The sequence below is a fragment of the Erythrolamprus reginae genome, chromosome 2 (assembly GCF_031021105.1).
Source record: "Erythrolamprus reginae isolate rEryReg1 chromosome 2, rEryReg1.hap1, whole genome shotgun sequence".
Classification (NCBI taxonomy): Eukaryota; Metazoa; Chordata; class Lepidosauria; order Squamata; family Dipsadidae; genus Erythrolamprus; species Erythrolamprus reginae.
In genome coordinates, this window is record NC_091951.1 from 111,728,258 (window position 1) to 111,747,837 (window position 19,580).

At 46.6% G+C, this 19,580-nt stretch overlaps 1 protein-coding gene across 1 annotated transcript in view; it reads left to right on the forward strand.

Annotated features, from left to right (window-relative positions):
• The window catches only part of COL23A1 (collagen type XXIII alpha 1 chain), a 376,723-nt gene that overhangs the window by 350,363 nt on the left and 6,780 nt on the right, over positions 1–19,580 (forward strand). The window contains exons 21-27 of the mRNA XM_070739187.1: positions 3,423–3,449; positions 4,126–4,152; positions 6,580–6,651; positions 6,735–6,788; positions 10,845–10,871; positions 13,173–13,226; positions 17,589–17,675. Of these exons, the coding sequence (XP_070595288.1) occupies positions 3,423–3,449; positions 4,126–4,152; positions 6,580–6,651; positions 6,735–6,788; positions 10,845–10,871; positions 13,173–13,226; positions 17,589–17,675 (348 nt within the window). The remainder of the gene's footprint in view (positions 1–3,422; positions 3,450–4,125; positions 4,153–6,579; positions 6,652–6,734; positions 6,789–10,844; positions 10,872–13,172; positions 13,227–17,588; positions 17,676–19,580) is intronic.

Sequence of the window (19,580 nt, forward strand, 5' to 3'; positions counted from 1 at the left end):
ATAGTCCATAGACCATGAAGAGAACAGTGCAATGGGCCAAAGAGGCAGCAGTAGCTCCTTGGGCAAAGATGGTAGTTGTTCAGGATGTGCTTTTTCTTTGATGGTGGAAATGAAAGAAGTAGTGGGATGTGGGCTTCACAAAGGCATTGCACATGTTCCTCAGCTCATTTTGAAGTGTTCTTAGGGAATTGGCCTACTGGCTTCAGGAAGTGGTGGCCGCAATCTCAGTATTAACAAAGCATATCCCACAGACCCTCTGTTTGCTCGGCCCAGCCTTCTTCCTGCAAGGCCTCAAAATGGGTTTGCAACTTCTGACCTGAGCTTAACTATTGTTTCATTTACTGATGGACATTCTAGTGCCAATTTGGATCATAACCCAAGGATTACTTGTACAATGCTTAAAGACCTTCCTGAATTAAATGATGGTAGAATGATACCATCAACATTTGGTAGCCAAACCCCCCTTTTAACATGTGTGTGGGGGGGTTGTTTTTTGTTTGTTTTGGGTGATTATGAAGACTTATGCATTAGCTTAGAAATACAGTGAACCCTCGAGTTTCGCGATCTCGATGTTCGCTAAACGCTATATCGCGAGTTTTCAACCCGGAAGTAAACTCCACCATCTACGCATGCGTGCCCTATGCGTAGATGGTGGAGTTTCGCCGGGCAGAGGCTTCCCTGGGTCTTCCCCCTCTTTCTCTATGTTGCTTCTTCCTCTCTCACACTCTCTTCCTCCCTCTCTCATCTTTCTTTCCTTCTCTCTCTTTCTCTATCTCTCCCCCTCTTGCTCTCGAGCGGGCGCCTAGCAGCTGATCTGCTCGGCAGCGCAGCAGCAGCGAGGAGCCGAAGATCTTCGGCTCCTCGCTGGTGCTGCGCTGCCGAGCAGATCAGCTGCTAGGCGGACGAAGGAACCTTTCCTGGGTCTTCCCCGCGGCCTCGGATCCTCGCTGATGCCCGCCCGCCGTTTGCCGCTCGCCCCCGTTCGGCGGCCGCACGTCCCGTTCGCCCGCCGCTCGCCTCATTCGCCCGCCGCTCCCCTCGTTCGCCCCCCACTCCCCTCGTTCGCCCGCCGCTCCCCTCGTTCGCCCCCCGCTCCCCTCGTTCGCCCCGCCGCTCCCCTCGTTCGCCCCCCACTCCCCTCGTTCGCCCGCCGCTCCCCTCGTTCGCCCCCCACTCCCCTCGTTCGCCCGCCGCTCGCCTCGTTCGCCCCCCACTCCCCTCGTTCGCCCGCCGCTCCCCTCGTTCGCCCCCCACTCCCCTCGTTCGCCCGCCGCTCCCCTCGTTCGCCCCCCACTCCCCTCGTTCGCCCGCCGCTCCCCTCGTTCGCCCCCCACTCCCCTCGTTCGCCCCGCCGCTCCCCTCGTTCGCCCCCCACTCCCCTCGTTCGCCCGCCGCTCGCCTCGTTCGCCCCCCACTCCCCTCGTTCGCCCGCCGCTCCCCTCGTTCGCCCCCCACTCCCCTCGTTCGCCCGCCGCTCCCCTCGTTCGCCCCCCACTCCCCTCGTTCGCCCGCCGCTCCCCTCGTTCGCCCCCCATTCCCCTCGTTCGCCCGCCGCTCCCCTCGTTCGCCCCCCACTCCCCTCGTTCGCCCACCGCTCGCCCCGTTCGCCCGCCGCTATCGAACTTGCTATCGAGCCTGCTAATGAAATCCAACCCGCAGCGGCCCTTTCCCTCTCCAGGCTGCGGGAGGGGTCCGGAGAACAATGCCTGGCGCCGCGCTCCCGGCTGGGCTTTTTTCCCCCATTTCCCCTCGGGTGGAATTTCAGACCCTCCGCCGGTTGGATTTCATTAGCAGGCTCGATAGCAAGTTCTTCCTCCCTTTAGAAAGCCCCGCAGCCTCCTCCGACCGGCGAGGCCGCCAGCGAGGACCCGCAAAGCCGCCGCCGCCGCAGCGAGGCCAAGCCGCCCGCTCCCACGGCAGGTTTACAAAGGCAGCGCGGCAACTTGGAGCACGGCACGCCCCGCAGCCCTCGCCTCGCCCGCCCCCGCCTGGCCGGCGCTCCGGCTACCCTCCCCCCGGTCGCCGTTTGCTGCTCGCCCGTTCACCTGCCCGCCATCAGGACCGCCGCGCACTAACTTGATGACGGCCAAGCCGTCCCAGATCGTGGGGAGAGGAGCTCTTTTCCAGCCAGGGGACGGCGAGGCCCTCCCAATGCCCCACGCTTGGAGCCGGAGTGAGGCCACTTCCGCCTCCGGATGAAGGCATCTCCTCAAACTCAAAGCCTGTATCCTGCCGCCCGGTTTACCCAGGACACGAGCGGCGAAGTGACTTGGAGGAATGGAAAGTCCAAATCGCCCGGTTTCAGTGGAGTTTCCCCGTTGCCCAGGGATTCCTTCGCCCGAACGGAGGTGGCTGTGGCTCACTTCGCCGCTCGTGTCCTGGGTAAACCGGATACAGGCTTTGAGTTTGAGGAGATTCCTTCATCCGGAGGCGGAAGTGGCCTCACTCCGGCTCCAAGCGTGGGGCATTGGGAGGGCCTCGCCGTCCCCTGGCTGGAGAAGGCCGTCATCAAGTTAGTGCGCGGCGGGGGGAGGGAGTTAGGAAAGTCCTACTTCTCCCCCCGCAGCCAAAAACTCGCAAGGTAAGCTTCGGGGCGGGGCGGGCGGGGCCCTTTTGTGCCAGTCGGGGAGGCGGCGGCGGCTGCAGCAGAGGCGGGCGGGGGAGGCCGGACCCCTCCCGCAGCCTGGAGAGGGAAAGGGCCGCTGCGGGTTGGATTTCATTAGCAGGCTCGATAGCAAGTTCGATAGCGGCGGGCGAACGGGGCGAGCGGTGGGCGAACGGGACGAGCGGCAAACGGCGGGCGGGCATCAGCGAGGATCCGAGGCGGCGGGGAAGACCCAGGGAACGTTCCTTCAGCCGCCCAACTCGCTGCTGCCGCGCTACCGAGCAGATCAGCTGTTGGGCGGCTGAAGGAACTTTCCCTTGGTCTTCCCCACCGCCCACACGCAAACTTCACCATCTGCGCATGTGCGGCCATGAAAAAATGGCCGCACATGCGCAGATGGTGTTTTTACTTCCGCACCGCTATATCGCGACAAATCGAGTTTCGCGAGGGGTCTTGGAACGGAACCCTCGCGAAACTCGAGGGTTCACTGTATAATTAAATATTTGTTAGCAGTTTTCCATGTATCTGAGAGATAAAATTAGGGGAACAGTTTTAAATACAAGATTCCTACATACCAAGGCAACAAACATTTAAAACTGTGGTTTTTTTAATATTGGGTATTGATAATAACATTAAGAGCGAATGAGTAATAGGGCCCCACAAATATCAATGTTCTCAGTGAGTATAAGTTCTCTTGGAAATGTCTAGAATTGGTTGGGGAAATTCGGCTTTGTAATACTGACATTTTGAGCACAAATATTTCAAATCTCCAATATTATTTTAGAATATTTTACAAATGAATGCTTGTTCTCTCTAGGGTCCTCAAGGAATACAAGGACATAAGGTTAGTCCTTAATAGCTAAACCTGAGACAATAGTACATGTATATATGTCATGCTAATGGCCATTATTGTAATGCATGGCATCACTTTGTTTTATTTATTTATAAAATTCTCAGAGGAATATCACTTTCTGAAATATTTTCCCTTCACCTCTTCATCATCCCTTCTATGAGTCTATAGGTTCTGCACATAGGCCACACTCTGTTCTCTCCACCCTTTAAAGTTGCTACTTGGAGACCCTAGATATGTATGTCTCAATAACAGTATACATGGAACTAAACTCTGCAGGCCACTTAGGGATCCGGTATTTATGACTAAGCTCTGTATCCTGTCCTGGGGCAGTGTTATAAATTACCTAAGAACATGACCTCAAAACTCACTTCCAGTTTTCAAACCCAGATGGTCTACAAAGACTGTTTGGAATAGTATTTAATGTTTAGTCTCTTCTGAAAAGGAATCAAAGCGTGGGCAAGTATTGTCTCAACAGTGAGGCTGTCCCAAAGAACAATGAGAAAACATCTTCTCATTCCACATAATCTTCTACTACACTGAAGCACCTTCAATGAGAGAAGGGACACAAGTGGATTACTAATATAAAAATCTGAACATTTTTTATTAGATGTAAACCCATAGCTTTAAAAATATCTTATTTTAAAATGTTCTATTTGTTATCTTACAGGGCCCTCAAGGAAGTCAAGGACAGAAGGTGTGTCATAAAAAAGTTTTAATCTATATATTGCTGAAACTGTCCTCTCTGTTTATCTGTTTGCAACCTTGAATGAGTTGAAACAGTGCATCATAGGGCAACCATTTTTGAATCAAGGTACCTTAAATCTGCTAACTTACAGAATGCATAGAAAATCTTGGGCCCATTTATTTCTGGGTGACTGAAATTTCAAAGATCTTCAGACCAGTTGTATTCGCATACTTGTCTCCGTTGCAGAATTGCCACAGGCAATTTCGAACATGAGATTTTGATTTCTGATACTCCTTGCCAACTTTCCATAAGCAACGTCAGCAGGAAGTTGGAAGTCACTCCCACTACTTTTTTGCCTGCACATGATCAATCTTTTTACCTCTATATTGATAAAGACAAAAACAGTTCATTTTATAACTGTAGAGTAGATCTTGAATGAAAGAAGAAAACCATAGGCATTGAGAAATTAATTTATAACAGAACATTTGAAGAAAAAAGTAGGTTGACTGTACAAGTATAAAATATTTTATTTAGATGATCAGTTTCAATTTTGGATTTAGAAGGTGGAATCAATAAGTTTGTTTCTTTGATAAAACAACTTTTGCAATACGTTTTAGAGACATTTTTTCAAGAAGAATATGGAAACATTTGCCTAAATCAGGAAGATTCAAACTGGGGGAATATATTACAAAAAATCCCAATTTTAAACCCTGTTCTAATGCAAATACCCCAAAATCGCTATGTGTTTAGCATTTTTTTTTAAAGCAAGCATCAGGTACAAGCATCTCATTGTACTTACAAAGAAGTCTTTGGTCAGGAATAAAAGTGTTTGCAAATTCTTCTATTTTTTTTTTCTAAAGAAGGCTTTCAGTTCTACACCACTAGGGAGCCCGACTTACATTTGTTTATTTCCTAGTAAACAGTCTTGAAATTTTGAAAAAACTAACAAACATTGTGGAATGACTTTCTCTCTTAGGTGTAAGTTGAACATTGATTTATACAGGAGTTTCTTTACTAAGGGTTTTTTAGTTGCTTTAGTATTGGATTGTTACATGCTGTTTTTATCACTGTTGTTAGCCTCCCTGAGTCCACGGAGAGGGGCGGCATACAAATCAAATCAAATAAATGAATGAATGAATGAATGAATGAATAAATAAATAAATAAATAAATAAATAAATAAATAAATAAATAAATAAATAAATAAAATACATACATACATACATACATACATACATACATACATACATACATACTGACTATATGGAAATTATTTTGTTGCTTTTTTGTTGAGGGAAAGTGTGTTTAGTTTAAGTGAGAACAAAATATTAATTGGCATGAATTATGTTCAAAAGTAATTTTTCAAGGTGTACATTGTTTTACTGTAATAGGATGAGGAAAAGTGCAAATTCTTTTCCTCTAATGAAGAATGTCCTTTTTTCTCTCTTTCCATTCAATTGTGTCTGATTCTCAGAGGCTGTCTGAACTGCAGTTTTTTTGGAAAGCTATTTTTTCTCCCCCAAGAAGTAATTTATCATTATTTCCTTCCTAAGGCTGAGTGGGAGTGACTGGCCCAAAGTCACACAACTGGTTTTGTGCCTAAGGCAAGCTAGAACTCACATTCTCCCACTTTCTAGCCTGATGCCTTAACTGCGGCACCAAACTGGCTCTCAGAAGATAGAATGAGTTAGAACAGTGACGACGAACTTTTTTTTCTTTGGGTGCCAAAAGAACATGTGTGCGTGTTATCGTGCATGCGTGAGTGCCCATACCCATAATTCAATGCCTTGGGAGGGCAAAAACAGCTCCCACCTCCAGAGGCCCTCTGGAGGACGGAAATTGCCAATTTCCCAATTTCTGGTGGGCCCAGTAGGCTCATGTTTCGCCCTCCCCAGTTTCCAAAGGCTTCCCTGGAGCCAGTGGTGGGTAAAAGCTCCATCCCCCATCCCCCCCGAGGCTCCCTGGAAGCCAAAATCACCCTCCCAGAGCCACAAATCAGCTGGCTGGGACACATATAATTTAATTTAATTTAATTTATTAGATTTGTATGCCGCCCCTCTCCGAAGACTCGGGGCAGCTCACAACAACGATAAAAACAATATTATAATGGCACAAATCTAATATTAAAAATAACTAAAAACCCTATCATAATTAAAAACCAAACAGCACATACATACATGTTGGAGCTGAGCTAGGGCAACGGCTTGCGTGCCAGCAGATATGGCTTTGCATGCCACCTGTGGTACGCGTGCCATAGGTTTACCATCACTGAATTAGAAGAATGGCAACTTTTCTTAAAGAATGCACCATCTCACCTTTCCCTTGAGAAACATGGGTGCCAGGCAAATGCAACTGGTTTATAAGGCAGACATAAAGCAGGTTATTAAATAGCATGTGATTATTTGAAAGCCTAATCAAAATACTTGTTTTCCTTTAAGGGCTCAGATGGGTCAAAGGGTTCAAAAGGTGAAAGTGGCCATAAAGGTGAAAAAGGACCCCTTGGGCCACATGTGAGTAACAGAGTCTTATGAACCCCGCCCAGGGAAGCAGAGGAGATATCCCAAACTTTCCTGATCATGTTCATTTTCTATAGGGTCCTCCTGGCACTCCTGGACTTATTGGTTTACCTGGTACCAAAGGAGACAAGGTAAGAACTGAATGATGTTGTTTTTTTTAAAAAAGATCATTAAAAGGCATCGTTCATTTTTAATGTGATATAAAGTCACTTAAATTTTGCATTTATTTAGTATACCATAACAGATGAAATCCTTCTGTCATGCAAGCCGGGGGGGGGGGGCGCAGTGGTTAGAGTGCAGCACTGCAGGCTACTTCAGCTAACTGCTAGCTATAGTTCAGCAGTTCAAATCTCACCACTGGCTCAAGTTAACTCAGCCTTCCATTCTTCCGAGGTGGGTAAAATGAGGACCCAGATTGTTGAGGGCAATATGCTGATTCTGTAAACTGCTTAGAGAGGGCTGTAAAAGCACTGACTCTCATATATTACAGTCAGAAAAAGGTGGTGCTGGGGGGACAAGATAGTTATTCCCCCCATGCCTGGTGACATTGTATTACTGAAACCTGGCTGGGCCCGGAGGGAGGTGTTCCTCTCTCTGAAATTTTCCCAGACGGGTTTCAGATATGGCATCAACCTCGACCCCAGAGAAGGGGGGGAGGAGTGGCTATTATAGCCAGGGAGAGCCTTTGCCTGCGTAGGCTCATTGCTCCGGAAATTGCGGGTTGCGAGTCTCTCTTGCTGAAGTTGGACTTAGGGGTTCAGGTGGGCTTATTTCTCACGTACCTGCCTCCCAACTGCGTGTCAAAAGCCCTGCCTGTGCTACTCGAGGAGGTAGCCGGGTTGGCGGTGGAGTTCCCCGGACTCATTGTCCTGGGGGACTTCAACCTGCCGTCACTCGGCGAAACCTCTGGGTTGGCACAGGAGTTCATGGCCACCATGACAGCCATGGACCTGACTCAAGTAGTACAGGGTCCGACTCACGAGGGAGGGCACGCACCTGACATGGTATTCCTTTCCGAGCAATTGAGTAATGGTCTGAGTCTAAGGGGCTTAGAAGCATTGCCTTTGTCATGGTCAGACCATTTCCTACTACGGCTTGACTTCCTGGCTCCAATCCTTCCCCGCAGGGAGGCGGAACCAATGGAGATGTTCCGCCCCAGACGCCTGATGGACCCAGAGGGCTTTCAGACGGCGCTTGGGGTTATTCCAGAGGCACTCATCCACAGTTCGGCGGAGTCTCTTGCGGAGGCCTGGAATACGGCTGCTGCGGAGGCTCTTGACCAGATTGCGCCTTTGCGACCTCTCCGTGGCGCTAGACCCTGTAGAGCCCCATGGTTCAACGAGGAGCTCCGGGAGTTGAAACGCCAAAAGAGACATCTAGAGAAGCGATGGAGGAAGAGTAGGTCTGAATCTGATCGAACACTTGTAAGAGCTTTTATTAAGACTTACAAAGTGGCGCTCAAGGCGGCAAGATGCGCGTACCATGCCGCCTTGATTGCATCAGCGGAATCCCGCCCGGCCGCTCTGTTTAGGGTGACCCGCTCCCTTCTTAACCAGGGGGGAGTTGGGGAGCCCTTGCAGAGTAGTGCTGAGGAGTTTAACAAGTTTTTCGCTGATTAAGTCGCTCAGATCCGGGCCAACCTCGACTCCAATTGTAAAACAGAGTCGACTGACAACGAGTCAGTCGAGGTGACTGGGGCACGTACTTGTCCACCTGTCTGGGAAGAGTTTGATCTGGTGACACCTGATGAAGTGGACAAGGCCATTGGAGCTGTGAGTTCCGCCACCTGTCTACTGGATCCATGTCCCTCCTAGTTGGTCTCGGCCAGCAGGGAGGTGACACGGAGCTGGGCCCAGGAGATTACCAACGCTTCCTTGGGGAGGGGAGTTTTTCCATCACTCTATAAAGAAGCGCTTGTGCACCCCCTCCTCAAGAAGCCCTCCCTGGACCCAGCCGTACTTAACAACTATCGTCCAGTCTCCAACCTTCCCTTTATGGAGAAGGTTGTCGAGAAGGTGGTGGCACTCCAACTCCAGCGGTCCTTGGAAGAAGCTGATTATCTAGGTCCCCAGCAGTCGGGTTTCAGGCCCGGTTACAGCACGGAAACCGCTTTGGTCGCGTTGATGGATGATCTCTGGCGGGCCCGGGACAGGGGTTTATCCTCTGTCCTGGTGCTCCTCGATCTCTCAGCGGCTTTCGATACCATCGACCATGGTATCCTTCTGGACCGGTTGGAGGGGCTGGGGGTGGGAGGCACTGTTCTTCAGTGGTTCTCCTCCTACCTCTCTGGCCGGTCGCAGTCGGTGTTAGTGGGGGGTCAGAGGTCGGCTCCGAGGTCTCTCCCTTGTGGGGTGCCTCAGGGGTCGGTCCTCTCCCCCTTGCTATTTAACATCTACATGAAACCGCTGGGTGAGATCATCCAAGGACATGGGGTGAGGTATCATCAATATGCCGATGATACCCAGCTTTACATCTCCACCCCATGCCCAGTCAACGAAGCAGTGGAAGTGATGTGCCGGTGCCTGGAGGCTGTTGGGACCTGGATGGGTGTCAACAGACTCAAGCTCAACACGGATAAGACGGAGTGGCTGTGGGTTTTGCCTCCCAAGGACAATTCCATCTGTCCGTCCATTACCCTGGGGGGGGAATTATTGACCCCCTCAGAGAGGGTCCGCAACTTGGGCATCCTCCTCGATCCACAGCTCACATTAGAAAACCATCTCTCAGCTGTGGCGAGGGGGGCGTTTGCCCAGGTTTGCCTGGTGCACCAGTTGCGGCCCTATCTGGACCGGGATTCATTGCTCACAGTCACTCACGCCCTCATCACCTCGAGATTCGACTACTGTAACGCTCTCTACATGGGGCTACCTTTGAAAAGTGTTCGGAAACTTCAGATCGTGCAGAATGCAGCTGCGAGAGCAGTCATGGGCTTACCTAGGTATGCCCATGTTTCACCATCACTCCGCAGTCTGCATTGGCTGCCGATCAATTTCCGGTCACAATTCAAAGTGTTGGTTATGACTTTTAAAGCCCTTCATGGCATCGGACCAGAATATCTCCGAGACCGCCTTCTGCCGCACGAATCCCAGCGACCGATTAGGTCCCACAGAGTGGGCCTTCTCCGGGTCCTGTCAACTAAACAATGTCGGTTGGCGGGCCCCAGGGGAAGAGCCTTCTCTGTGGCGGCCCCGGCTCTCTGGAACCAACTCCCCCCGGAGATTAGAACTGCCCCTACTCTCCCTGCCTTCCGTAAAGTTCTTAAAACCCACCTTTGTCGTCAGACATGGGGGAACTGAAACACCTCCCCCGGCCATGTACAATTTATGTATGGTATGTTTGTGTGTGTGCTTGTTAATATAGTGGGGTTCTTTTTAAAACTATTTTAAATACTTAAATTTATTGAATCTATTTGGATTTGTACGATTGTTTATATTTTTGTTGTGAGCCGCCCCGAGTTCGCGGAGAGGGGCGGCATAGAAATCTAAATAATAAATAAAATAAATAAATAAATAGATAGGTCTTCAACATCTTGCAGAAGGCGGGAAGAGTAGGGGCAATTCGAATCTCCGGCGGGAGTTGATTCCAGAGGGCCGGGGCCACCACAGAGAAGGCTCTTCTCCTGAGTCCCGACAAACGGCATTGTTTAGTCGATGGGACCCGGAGAAGGCCAACTCTGTGGGACTTGATTGGCCGCTGGGATTCGTGTAGCAGAAGGAGGTCCCGGAGGTATTCTGGTCTGATGCCATTTAGGGCTTTTATAGGTTATTACCAGCACTTTGAATTGTGACTGGAAACTGATCAGCAACCAGTGCAGGCCGCGGAGGGTTGGCGAAATGTGGGCTGATCTTGCAAGCCCCACGATAGCTCTCGCGGCCGCATTCTGCACAATCTGAAGTTTCTGAACACTTTTCAAAGGAAGCCCCAATTGCTTTATTTTTGCCATACTAAAATGACCGATGAGCATAAAGTTATGCTGAATAAGGGTTTGCATTGCCCTAGTACAGTACATGGAAATTAGTAGGAGATAGATAGGATATTGCTTAATTTTCCCATTGAGGCTAAACCTACTAACACACCCAGATTCGGTATTTTTAAAATATAAATTGTAGAGATAACGTAACCCAATTAATGTGCCATTCCACCATCATCTTATCAATGTTTTCTATTTCTCCTTTTTAATAATGCAGGGAAAGCCGGGGGAACCAGGATTGGATGTAAGTAATCAATAATTTACCTACACGGTGTCATTAGTATGTCACCAAGTAATATATGAAATAATTCAGATCCAGGTTCCCCAACTTTCTGTCTTTGTGAACTGGTGAGGAGGGGGAGGATTATGCATGAGTGGCCAGCAAGCACACATATGTGCAGCTCCATTTACACAAGTGGTGTACACGCGCATCCATTACTCATGCAAATGGAGTGTGCCGCCACACACTTGACCTTTGCTTGTGCAAGTAGGGATGCATGCACTCTGGCCTGGTATTTCCATGGTCCAATTGCAAATAGGCCAGAGGTTGGGGATCCCTGATTTAGACAACCAATGGTTTGGTTAACAACTGTTTTGTTTGCTTAATGATTGCAGATTTGTTTAAGGACCACTGCAAAAAAGCTTATAAAATTAGGCCGTTGCATGACTGACCTTTTTTATAGCCATCATAACATATGACCATATTAGGCAAATTTCCTTATGTTCGTATGTTGAGGAATTCCTGTAATGCAATCAACACCAGAACCGTTTGTTGTTATAGAAATGACTAGTATATACTAGTCTGTAAAAGTAAAAAGTTGGTTTGATGTTACTAGCTTATTCTACTGCACCAAAGGGAGTAGAGGTCAATGCCTTTTCTTTCTTTCCCCTCTCTTTTCTACACCTTTCTTTTTCCTTTTCCCTTCCCTAACTTTTCTATTATTTTCTTTTGCATTTTTCTATTTTATATTATAAATAATAAAAAAGACCAGAACTAAAAAAGCATCAAATGATTCAAAGTATAGATTGTGCAAAGAAGCGGAAGAAACAATACATCCTATACTCAGCTCATGCAAGATCACATAAACTGATTATGAACAATGATGTAATATACTTGTCAAAATGATTCCCTGGAACATCTGTAAAATACCATGTGCCTGTAATAAAAAAGCTGCTAGCTTTAAAAAATGGTCAAAAATTAGCAGGTTAAAATATTGTGGGATTTCTTAATACAAGCAGATATAGTTTTGGTTCATAACACACCAGATTGAACTGAAGTTGAAAAGTAGAAAGCTTGGACAACTGATGTGGTAATACTAGGGAATATTGGAACAAGACAAAGATTGGAGATCACAAAATATCAAGATTTGAAAATTGAAATTGGAAGATTATTGTGTGAACCAGCTGTGGTGGTTATCAGCATACTGGGTTCCATACCAAAAAAATCTTGGACAGCACTTAGAAAACCTGTACATTGACAAAACTTTAATGATTGGATCTGCACATACACTAACTACACCAATAGATTACAACATCCTAATTCTATAATCTCTCCACTTTGTGAGTGGGGATGGGAGGAAGGGTCAAGCAAGAGAATTTTTCTGCCTTTAGAAATTGCTTGCTTTTTCCTTCTCCTTAGAGCAGAGAATGGAGAGAAAGACACTACTACAAGCTGTTTTGGTAGTACACTCATGGCTCCCAGCATAGGCTGTGGCCCATTTGTTTTGTTTTCAGTGTGTACTAGATAGTAAGTAGGCACTTGAGCCCTCCCAAGGCAGGAGGGTGTTTAAGAAGCAAACAAAAGTCAAAAGTGTGAAACTGAGTGGTCTTGTCTCTTTCCAGCCAGAATACACAATCAAGCTCACCTAATTTCACATTTTAGCAATCACTTAGGTTTGAAACAAGGTTGCTGGTCTCAATTAAGATTGTTAGGCAAGAACTATCTGTCCTATTTACAATAACTTTGTCCTTCAGCTGAAGTTTTGAAAAAAAAGAGCAGTCCTAAAGTAGGTCATTCACTTCTGTTTTATAAATAAAAGACATAAACTGGAAGATAGCCAGATGTCTGAAATTAAGTCTTTCAGGTTTTCTGTTTGCTGAATTACAGTGGCTATCAGTCATAGTTCCTGAGTAAATTAAAAACTGAACTCTAAACTACACATGGTTTTCAATCATAGATATCAGCCTTCTTCATATGGTCCCTATCATAAGGATGTCATAATACAGTGCTGTTGTAATGTTCAGTTAGTTTGAGTTCTGTGCCATCTAGTGGCTTCTTAACAGATTTGGATATTATACACTTCAGAACTCCTATTAAGTGTATAACTCTGTGTGTGTGTGTGTGTGTGTGTGTGTGTACACACACGCGTGCGCACATGGCCACATCTCTGGGTATGCAACCTTGTGCACATACACATCAACACAAAAAACGTTTCTCCTTCCTTCTGAGAATGATTCTTGGCTATACTTCCTTGTTATCTTTTGCTTTATGATTAATGTTATTCTTGTGTATTTGACTCTAAATGCTGCCCTCTTATTTTTCTAGGGTTTTCCTGGTCTCCGAGGAGAAAAAGGAGAAAAAAGTGAAAGAGGAGAAAAGGTTGCTGTCATTTCTATTTCTCTGAATTAGAAGTTCCTGTCTTGTTTTCAGTTCTTCAAAAAAGCTCTCTCTGCACCTTTATTCTCCCATATAATCTAAATGGGATTAAGCATGGACAGATAATTTATCATATTATATTCTAACAAGGCAGAATCTATTTTGTACACATATTACCCTTTACCACAATGACCGACTCGACATACTTAATTTAAACAATTCACATAATTAAAATCATGTGGCTGCACATTTTGTACTGGAAAACTTAAATTTTAAATACACAAAAACACATTTTACTACTTTTCTATTTTATTCCCATTCTTTCATAAAACATCTCTGTTCTAGGAAATTGTCTAATCAAATATATATAAAGTTAAATCCTCTTCCTTGACATGTTAATTTTCCACATATTTGTATAAAAAACATTTAAGATTCAATATACTGTAAATCATTTATTTATTTATTTATTTATTTATTACTTAGATTTGTATGCCGCCCCTCTCCGAAGACTCGGGGCGGCTCACAACATGTAAAAACAAATCATAAGCAATCAGACAAATTTAAAATATTTAAATATTTAAAAAACCCCATATGCTAACAGTCACACACACAGACATACCATGCATAAATTAAACGTGCCCAGGGGGAGATGTTTCAGTTCCCCCATGCCTGACGGCAAAGGTGGGTTTTAAGGAGTTTACGGAAGGCAGGAAGAGTAGGGGCAGTTCTAATCTCCGGGGGGAGTTGGTTCCAGAGGGCCGGGGCCGCCACAGAGAAGGCTCTTCCCCTGGGGCCCGCCAACCGACATTGTTTAGTTGACGGGACCCGGAGAAGGCCCACTCTGTGGGACCTAATCGGTCGCTGGGATTCGTGCGGCAGGAGGCGGTCTCGGAGATATTCTGGTCCGATGCCATGAAGGGCTTTAAAGGTCATAACCAACACTTTGAATTGTGACCGGAAATTGATCGGCAACCAATGCAGACTGCGGAGTGATGGTGAAACATGGGCATACCTAGGTAGGCCCATGACTGCTCTCGCAGCTGCATTTTGCATGATCTGAAGTTTCCGAACACTTTTCAAAGGTAGCCCCATGTAGAGAGCATTACAGTAGTCGAACCTCGAGGTGATGAGGGCATGAGTGACTGTGAGCAATGAGTCCCGGTCCAGATAGGGCCGCAACTGGTGCACCAGGCGAACCTGGGCAAACGCCCCCCTCGCCACAGCTGAAAGATGTTGTTCTAATGTGAGCTGTGGATCGAGGAGGACGCCCAAGTTGCGGACCCTCTCTGAGGGGGTCAATAATTCCCCCCCCAGGGTGATGGACGGACAGATGGGATTGTCCTTGGGAGGCAGAACCCACAGCCACTCCGTCTTATCCGGGTTGAGCTTGAGTCTGTTGACACCCATCCAGGCCCCAACAGCCTCCAGGCACCGGCACATCACTTCCACCGCTTCGTTGACTGGGCATGGGGTGGAGATGTAAAGCTGGGTATCATCCGCATATTGATGATACCTCACCCCATGTCCTTGGATGATCTCGCCCAGCGGTTTCATGTAGATGTTGAATAGCAGGGGGGAGAGGACCGACCCCTGAGGCACCCCACAAGGGAGAAACCTAGGAGTCGACCTCTGGCCCCCCACTAACACCGACTGCGACCGGCCAGAGAGGTAGGAGGAGAACCACTGAAGGACAGTGCCTCCCACTCCCAACCCCTCCAGCCGGTGCAGAAGGATACCATGGTCGATGGTATCGAAAGCCGCTGAGAGGTCAAGGAGCACCAGGACAGAGGATAAACCCCTGTCCCGGGCCCGCCAGAGATCATCCATCAACGCGACCAAAGCGGTTTCCGTGCTGTAACCGGCCCTGAAACCCGACTGCTGGGGACCTAGATAATCGGCTTCTTCCAAGGACCGCTGGAGCTGGAGTGCCACCACCTTCTCGACAACCTTCCCCATAAAGGGAAGGTTGGAGACTGGACGATAGTTGTTAAGTTCGGCTGGGTCCAGGGAGGGCTTCTTGAGGAGGGGGCGCACAAGCGCTTCTTTATAGAGTGATGGAAAAACTCCCCTCCCCAAGGAAGCGTTGGTAATCTCCTGGGCCCAGCTCCGTGTCACCTCCCTGCTGGCCGAAACCAACCAGGAGGGACACGGATCCAGTAAACAGGTGGCGGAACTCACAGCTCCAATGGCCTTGTCCACTTCATCAGGTGTCACCAGATCAAACTCTTCCCAGACAGGTGGACAAGTACGTGCCCCAGTCACCTCGACTGACTCGTTGTCAGTCGACTCTGTTTTACAATTGGAGTCGAGGTCGGCCCGAATCCGAGCGACTTTATCAGCGAAAAACGTGTTAAAGTCCTCGGCACTACTCTGCAAGGGCTCCCCAACTCCCCCCTGATTAAGAAGGGAGCGGGTCACCCTAAACAGAGCGGCCGGGCGGGATTCCGCTGATGCAATCAAGGCGGCATGGTACGCACATCTTGCCGCCTTGAGCGCCACTTTGTAAGTCTTAATAAAAGCTCTTACAAGTGTTCGATCAGATTCAGACCTACTCTTCCTCCATCGCTTCTCTAGACGTCTCTTCTGGCGTTTCAACTCCCGGAGCTCCTCGTTGAACCATGGAGCTCTACGGGGTCTAGCGCCACGGAGAGGTCGCAAAGGCGCAATCCGGTCAAGAGCCTCTGCTGCAGCCTCGTTCCAGGCTTTCGCAAGAGACTCTGCCGAACTGTGGACAAGTGCCTCTGGAATAACCCCAAGCGCCGTCTGAAAGCCCTCTGGGTCCATCAGGCGTCTGGGGCGGAACATCTTAATTGGTTCCGCCTCCCTGCGGGGAAGGATTGGAGCCAGGAAGTCAAGCCGTAGTAGAAAATGGTCTGACCATGACAAAGGCACTGCTTCTAAGCCCCTTAGTCTCAGACCATTACTCAATTGCTCGGAAAGGAATACCATGTCGGGTGCGTGCCCCCCTTCATGAGTCGGACCCTGTACTACTTGAGTCAGGTCCATGGCTGTCATGGTGGCCATGAACTCCTGTGCCAGCCCAGAGGTTTCGCCGAGTGACGGCAGGTTGAAGTCCCCCAAGACAATAAGTCTTGGGAACTCCACCGCCAACCCGGCTACCTCCTCGAGTAGCACAGGCAGGGCTTTTGACACGCAGCTGGGAGGCAGGTACGTGAGAAATAAGCCCACCTGAACCCCTAAGTCCAAATCATAATATCCATAGTTCTGTTAAACCAGCATTTTTATTTTTCCACATTGTAAGCCCTTCATTACAGGTTACAGATTTAATTTAGACTTGGCAGCACAGCATCAAAGCTACCCATGATACCCAGATTTGAATAAAACACTTTAAGAAGTCATAATCTCCTAGCATTGCCAACTCAGCATATAAGTATGCTGATTTTTTTGAAATTTTGGGCATTCTTTGTTTATTGTTTGTTTATTGGTGACCTGAAAAAGTTGCTAATCTTAACCTAAACCAGGGGTGTCAAATTTAAGACCAGGGGGCCAGATCCATCCTGTGGGATGCTAAAATCTGGCATTTTATTCCCATACCTTCTTAAAAAATATTTGCTCTTCTCTGCCCTGGAAACAGCAAAGAATCGGCCTGCAGTATCTCTGCAAGTGAAAATGGAGTTTTGAGGGCTACAGACAGCCCTCTGGAGCTCTGTTTTCGCTGACAGAAGATTACAGGAGGCTGCCCAGGCCAAAAATGGAGCTCAGAAGCCCATTTTCATTGGCAGAGTGCTTTGGTCACCACAAGGGTATACGACATGAGTGATGTTGAGTTGGCCACGCCTCCCAAGCCCCCCCCCAGGTCAGACACATCCCTGATGTGGCCCTCAATGAAATTGAGTTTGACACCCCTGTTCTAAACTTTTATTAGGTACATAATGTCATATATATGCAAGTCCTCTATAGTAAGAGAAGCCATCTTAATTTTTATTGAGCTAATTTCTTGGATCCCTGCTTTGTATCCATTATTTATATCAGTCAAATGTTTCTATAGGAAAGGTCTAAAGGGGCGTACATAAGTGCACTGGTGTGCCTTTCGTCCCCTGTCCAATTGTCTTTCCTTTCTCTCACTTATCATATATATTTTCTTTCTTTCATATATCCTCTCCTCTAAGTTCACTTTACCCTTATATATATTACTACATGCCTATTTTTCTTCCTATGTATTTGTGTATTGGACAAATGAATGAATAAATAAATAAATAAATAAAATGTCAGTCATTTAATGCAAATAGACAAAGCATTCTATTATGCAAAAGTTAAGAACAACTAGGTACTAGCTGAAGGTTGAGACATTTGTCATTCAAATTCTTTAAGAATATATGTGTCTTTTTATTTTAATGTCAACAGGGAGAAAGAGGATTGCCGGGCAGAAAAGGAGCAAAAGGACAAAAAGGAGAACCAGGCCCTCCTGGATTAGATCAGCCTTGCCCAGTGGTATGATTTTATTGGGGAGAGTGGAATATTCTCATTGTGTTTGAAAACTTTAGTATAAACTATTTCAAAACATTTTGGAGAGGCAGGCTGTTTGGAACAAATTGTCTAAGTGAATGCTAATGCTTCTGATCATTGGCCTTTCTTATGCCACGCTAGAATGTGCTTTTATTCCCTAATATTGAACAGATGGCTAAAAACATCTCACAAGCCATCCTAAAAGCCACACTCCTCCCTGTCATTTTAGGGCAATATCACAAAATATAAACAGAAAAACAGAAAAAAAAAAAAAACCCCAGAAAGGCCTTTGCTGCCCCTCTTGTCACCTGTCAGTTTTATCCTGACTGTCCTGAAGCCTATATAGCAAAGGTTTGCAGCTAGCAGGTTATGGTCAGCTTCAGAGTCCCTTGGCTGTGGCTTCTAATTTTGGTCACATCACCAAAATGTAATTTCCAATGACTGCCATTATTGTGGTTCCCTACACCTGCTCTGCCAAAATAAGGATGGCAGGAGTAGGAGGCCTCTGCAGGTCAAACTGTTTTTAATGTTCACTCTTTAAAACACCCAACGCCCCCCAAATGTAGGTCTTTGAGAGGAAATGGAACAGCTTGCCTTCCTTCTGCCCCTGTTTCCTCCCTTTAAAACAAAACAAAACAAAGCAAAAGTTAGGGTTGAAAGAAATTGGGCAGCTCCATTAGGTCACAATACTTCATCACTGGGTGTCTTCTTCTTGGGAGGTTGACCAGCTAAAAGATTTCAGTCAACCTCTGATTTTTTCTTTTATTTTTGTTCCTCCTTCCTTTCCTATTAACCTTCTCTCCATTTTCAATTAACAGTTCATTTTTAAAGGGGAGCCAGGTTTACCAGAACTGGATGGTGTGGAAATGCTCTGTCCTTTGGTACAGTATCTTTCTCTTCCTTCCTCCTCCTGCATGACTTTTTCTGCTTGCATATTCCTATTTTCCCCCTTCCTCCCAGCCTGAGTATATATTTTGTAGCATTAAAGAGATAAATGTAGGTTCTCAAGCAACACAGTCACAGTCTCCTTAGCATTCCAAACAAAAGCGAGGCATGGTGAAGGGTTCAGTTTGAGTCTCTGGTTTCTCCATTTAAAAAGATACCAAGACGCAGAAACCTGAATCATAGAATTTAGAAAACTATGTCAAATTAGAAGTCTCATGCCGATTCCGTACATTCCCAAGATCTATCTATTATATATAATTTTTGTTCCACACCTTTCTCAAAATCTTTCATTTGGGATTTCTGTACTCTATCTTAAAAGACTTTCAAAGTTTGGATCCGCATCCTACTACTCTGAGTCTAGGAAACAAAATTCTGTAACACAGCCAGTCACAAAAGCAAGTTACTTGTTTTCTGTATGTTTTAAATGTTTTAAGAGCAGAATCTGCTAGACTACAAGAACATCTGAACAAGTTGACTTGTGATTTCACACAAAATGTTTAATTGACAGGTTATATGTTGCTGCTGTGATAAAAATATACAGATCTGTGTTTTAGCAACAATATACGGCAAAGCTCTGAACAAGGGGACACAATCTGAAGTTAGTTGGGGGAAAGATCAAAAGCAACATGAGAAAATATTATTTTACTGAAAGAGTAGTAGATCCTTGGAACAAACTTCCAGCAGACGTGGTAGATAAATCCACAGTAACTGAATTTAAATATGCCTGGGGTAAACATATATCCATCCTAAGATAAAATACAGAAAATAGTATAAGGGCAGACTAGATGGACCATGAGGTCTTTTTCTGCCGTCAGACTTCTATGTTTCTATGTTTCTATGTAAAGCGTTCATAATCTATGGCTATTTTTCCTTTCGGTTAATATTAAGGGTTCCTTGATTCCTGTGGTACTCGCTTTTCCTTTCTTCACTATCTTTATTTTGCCC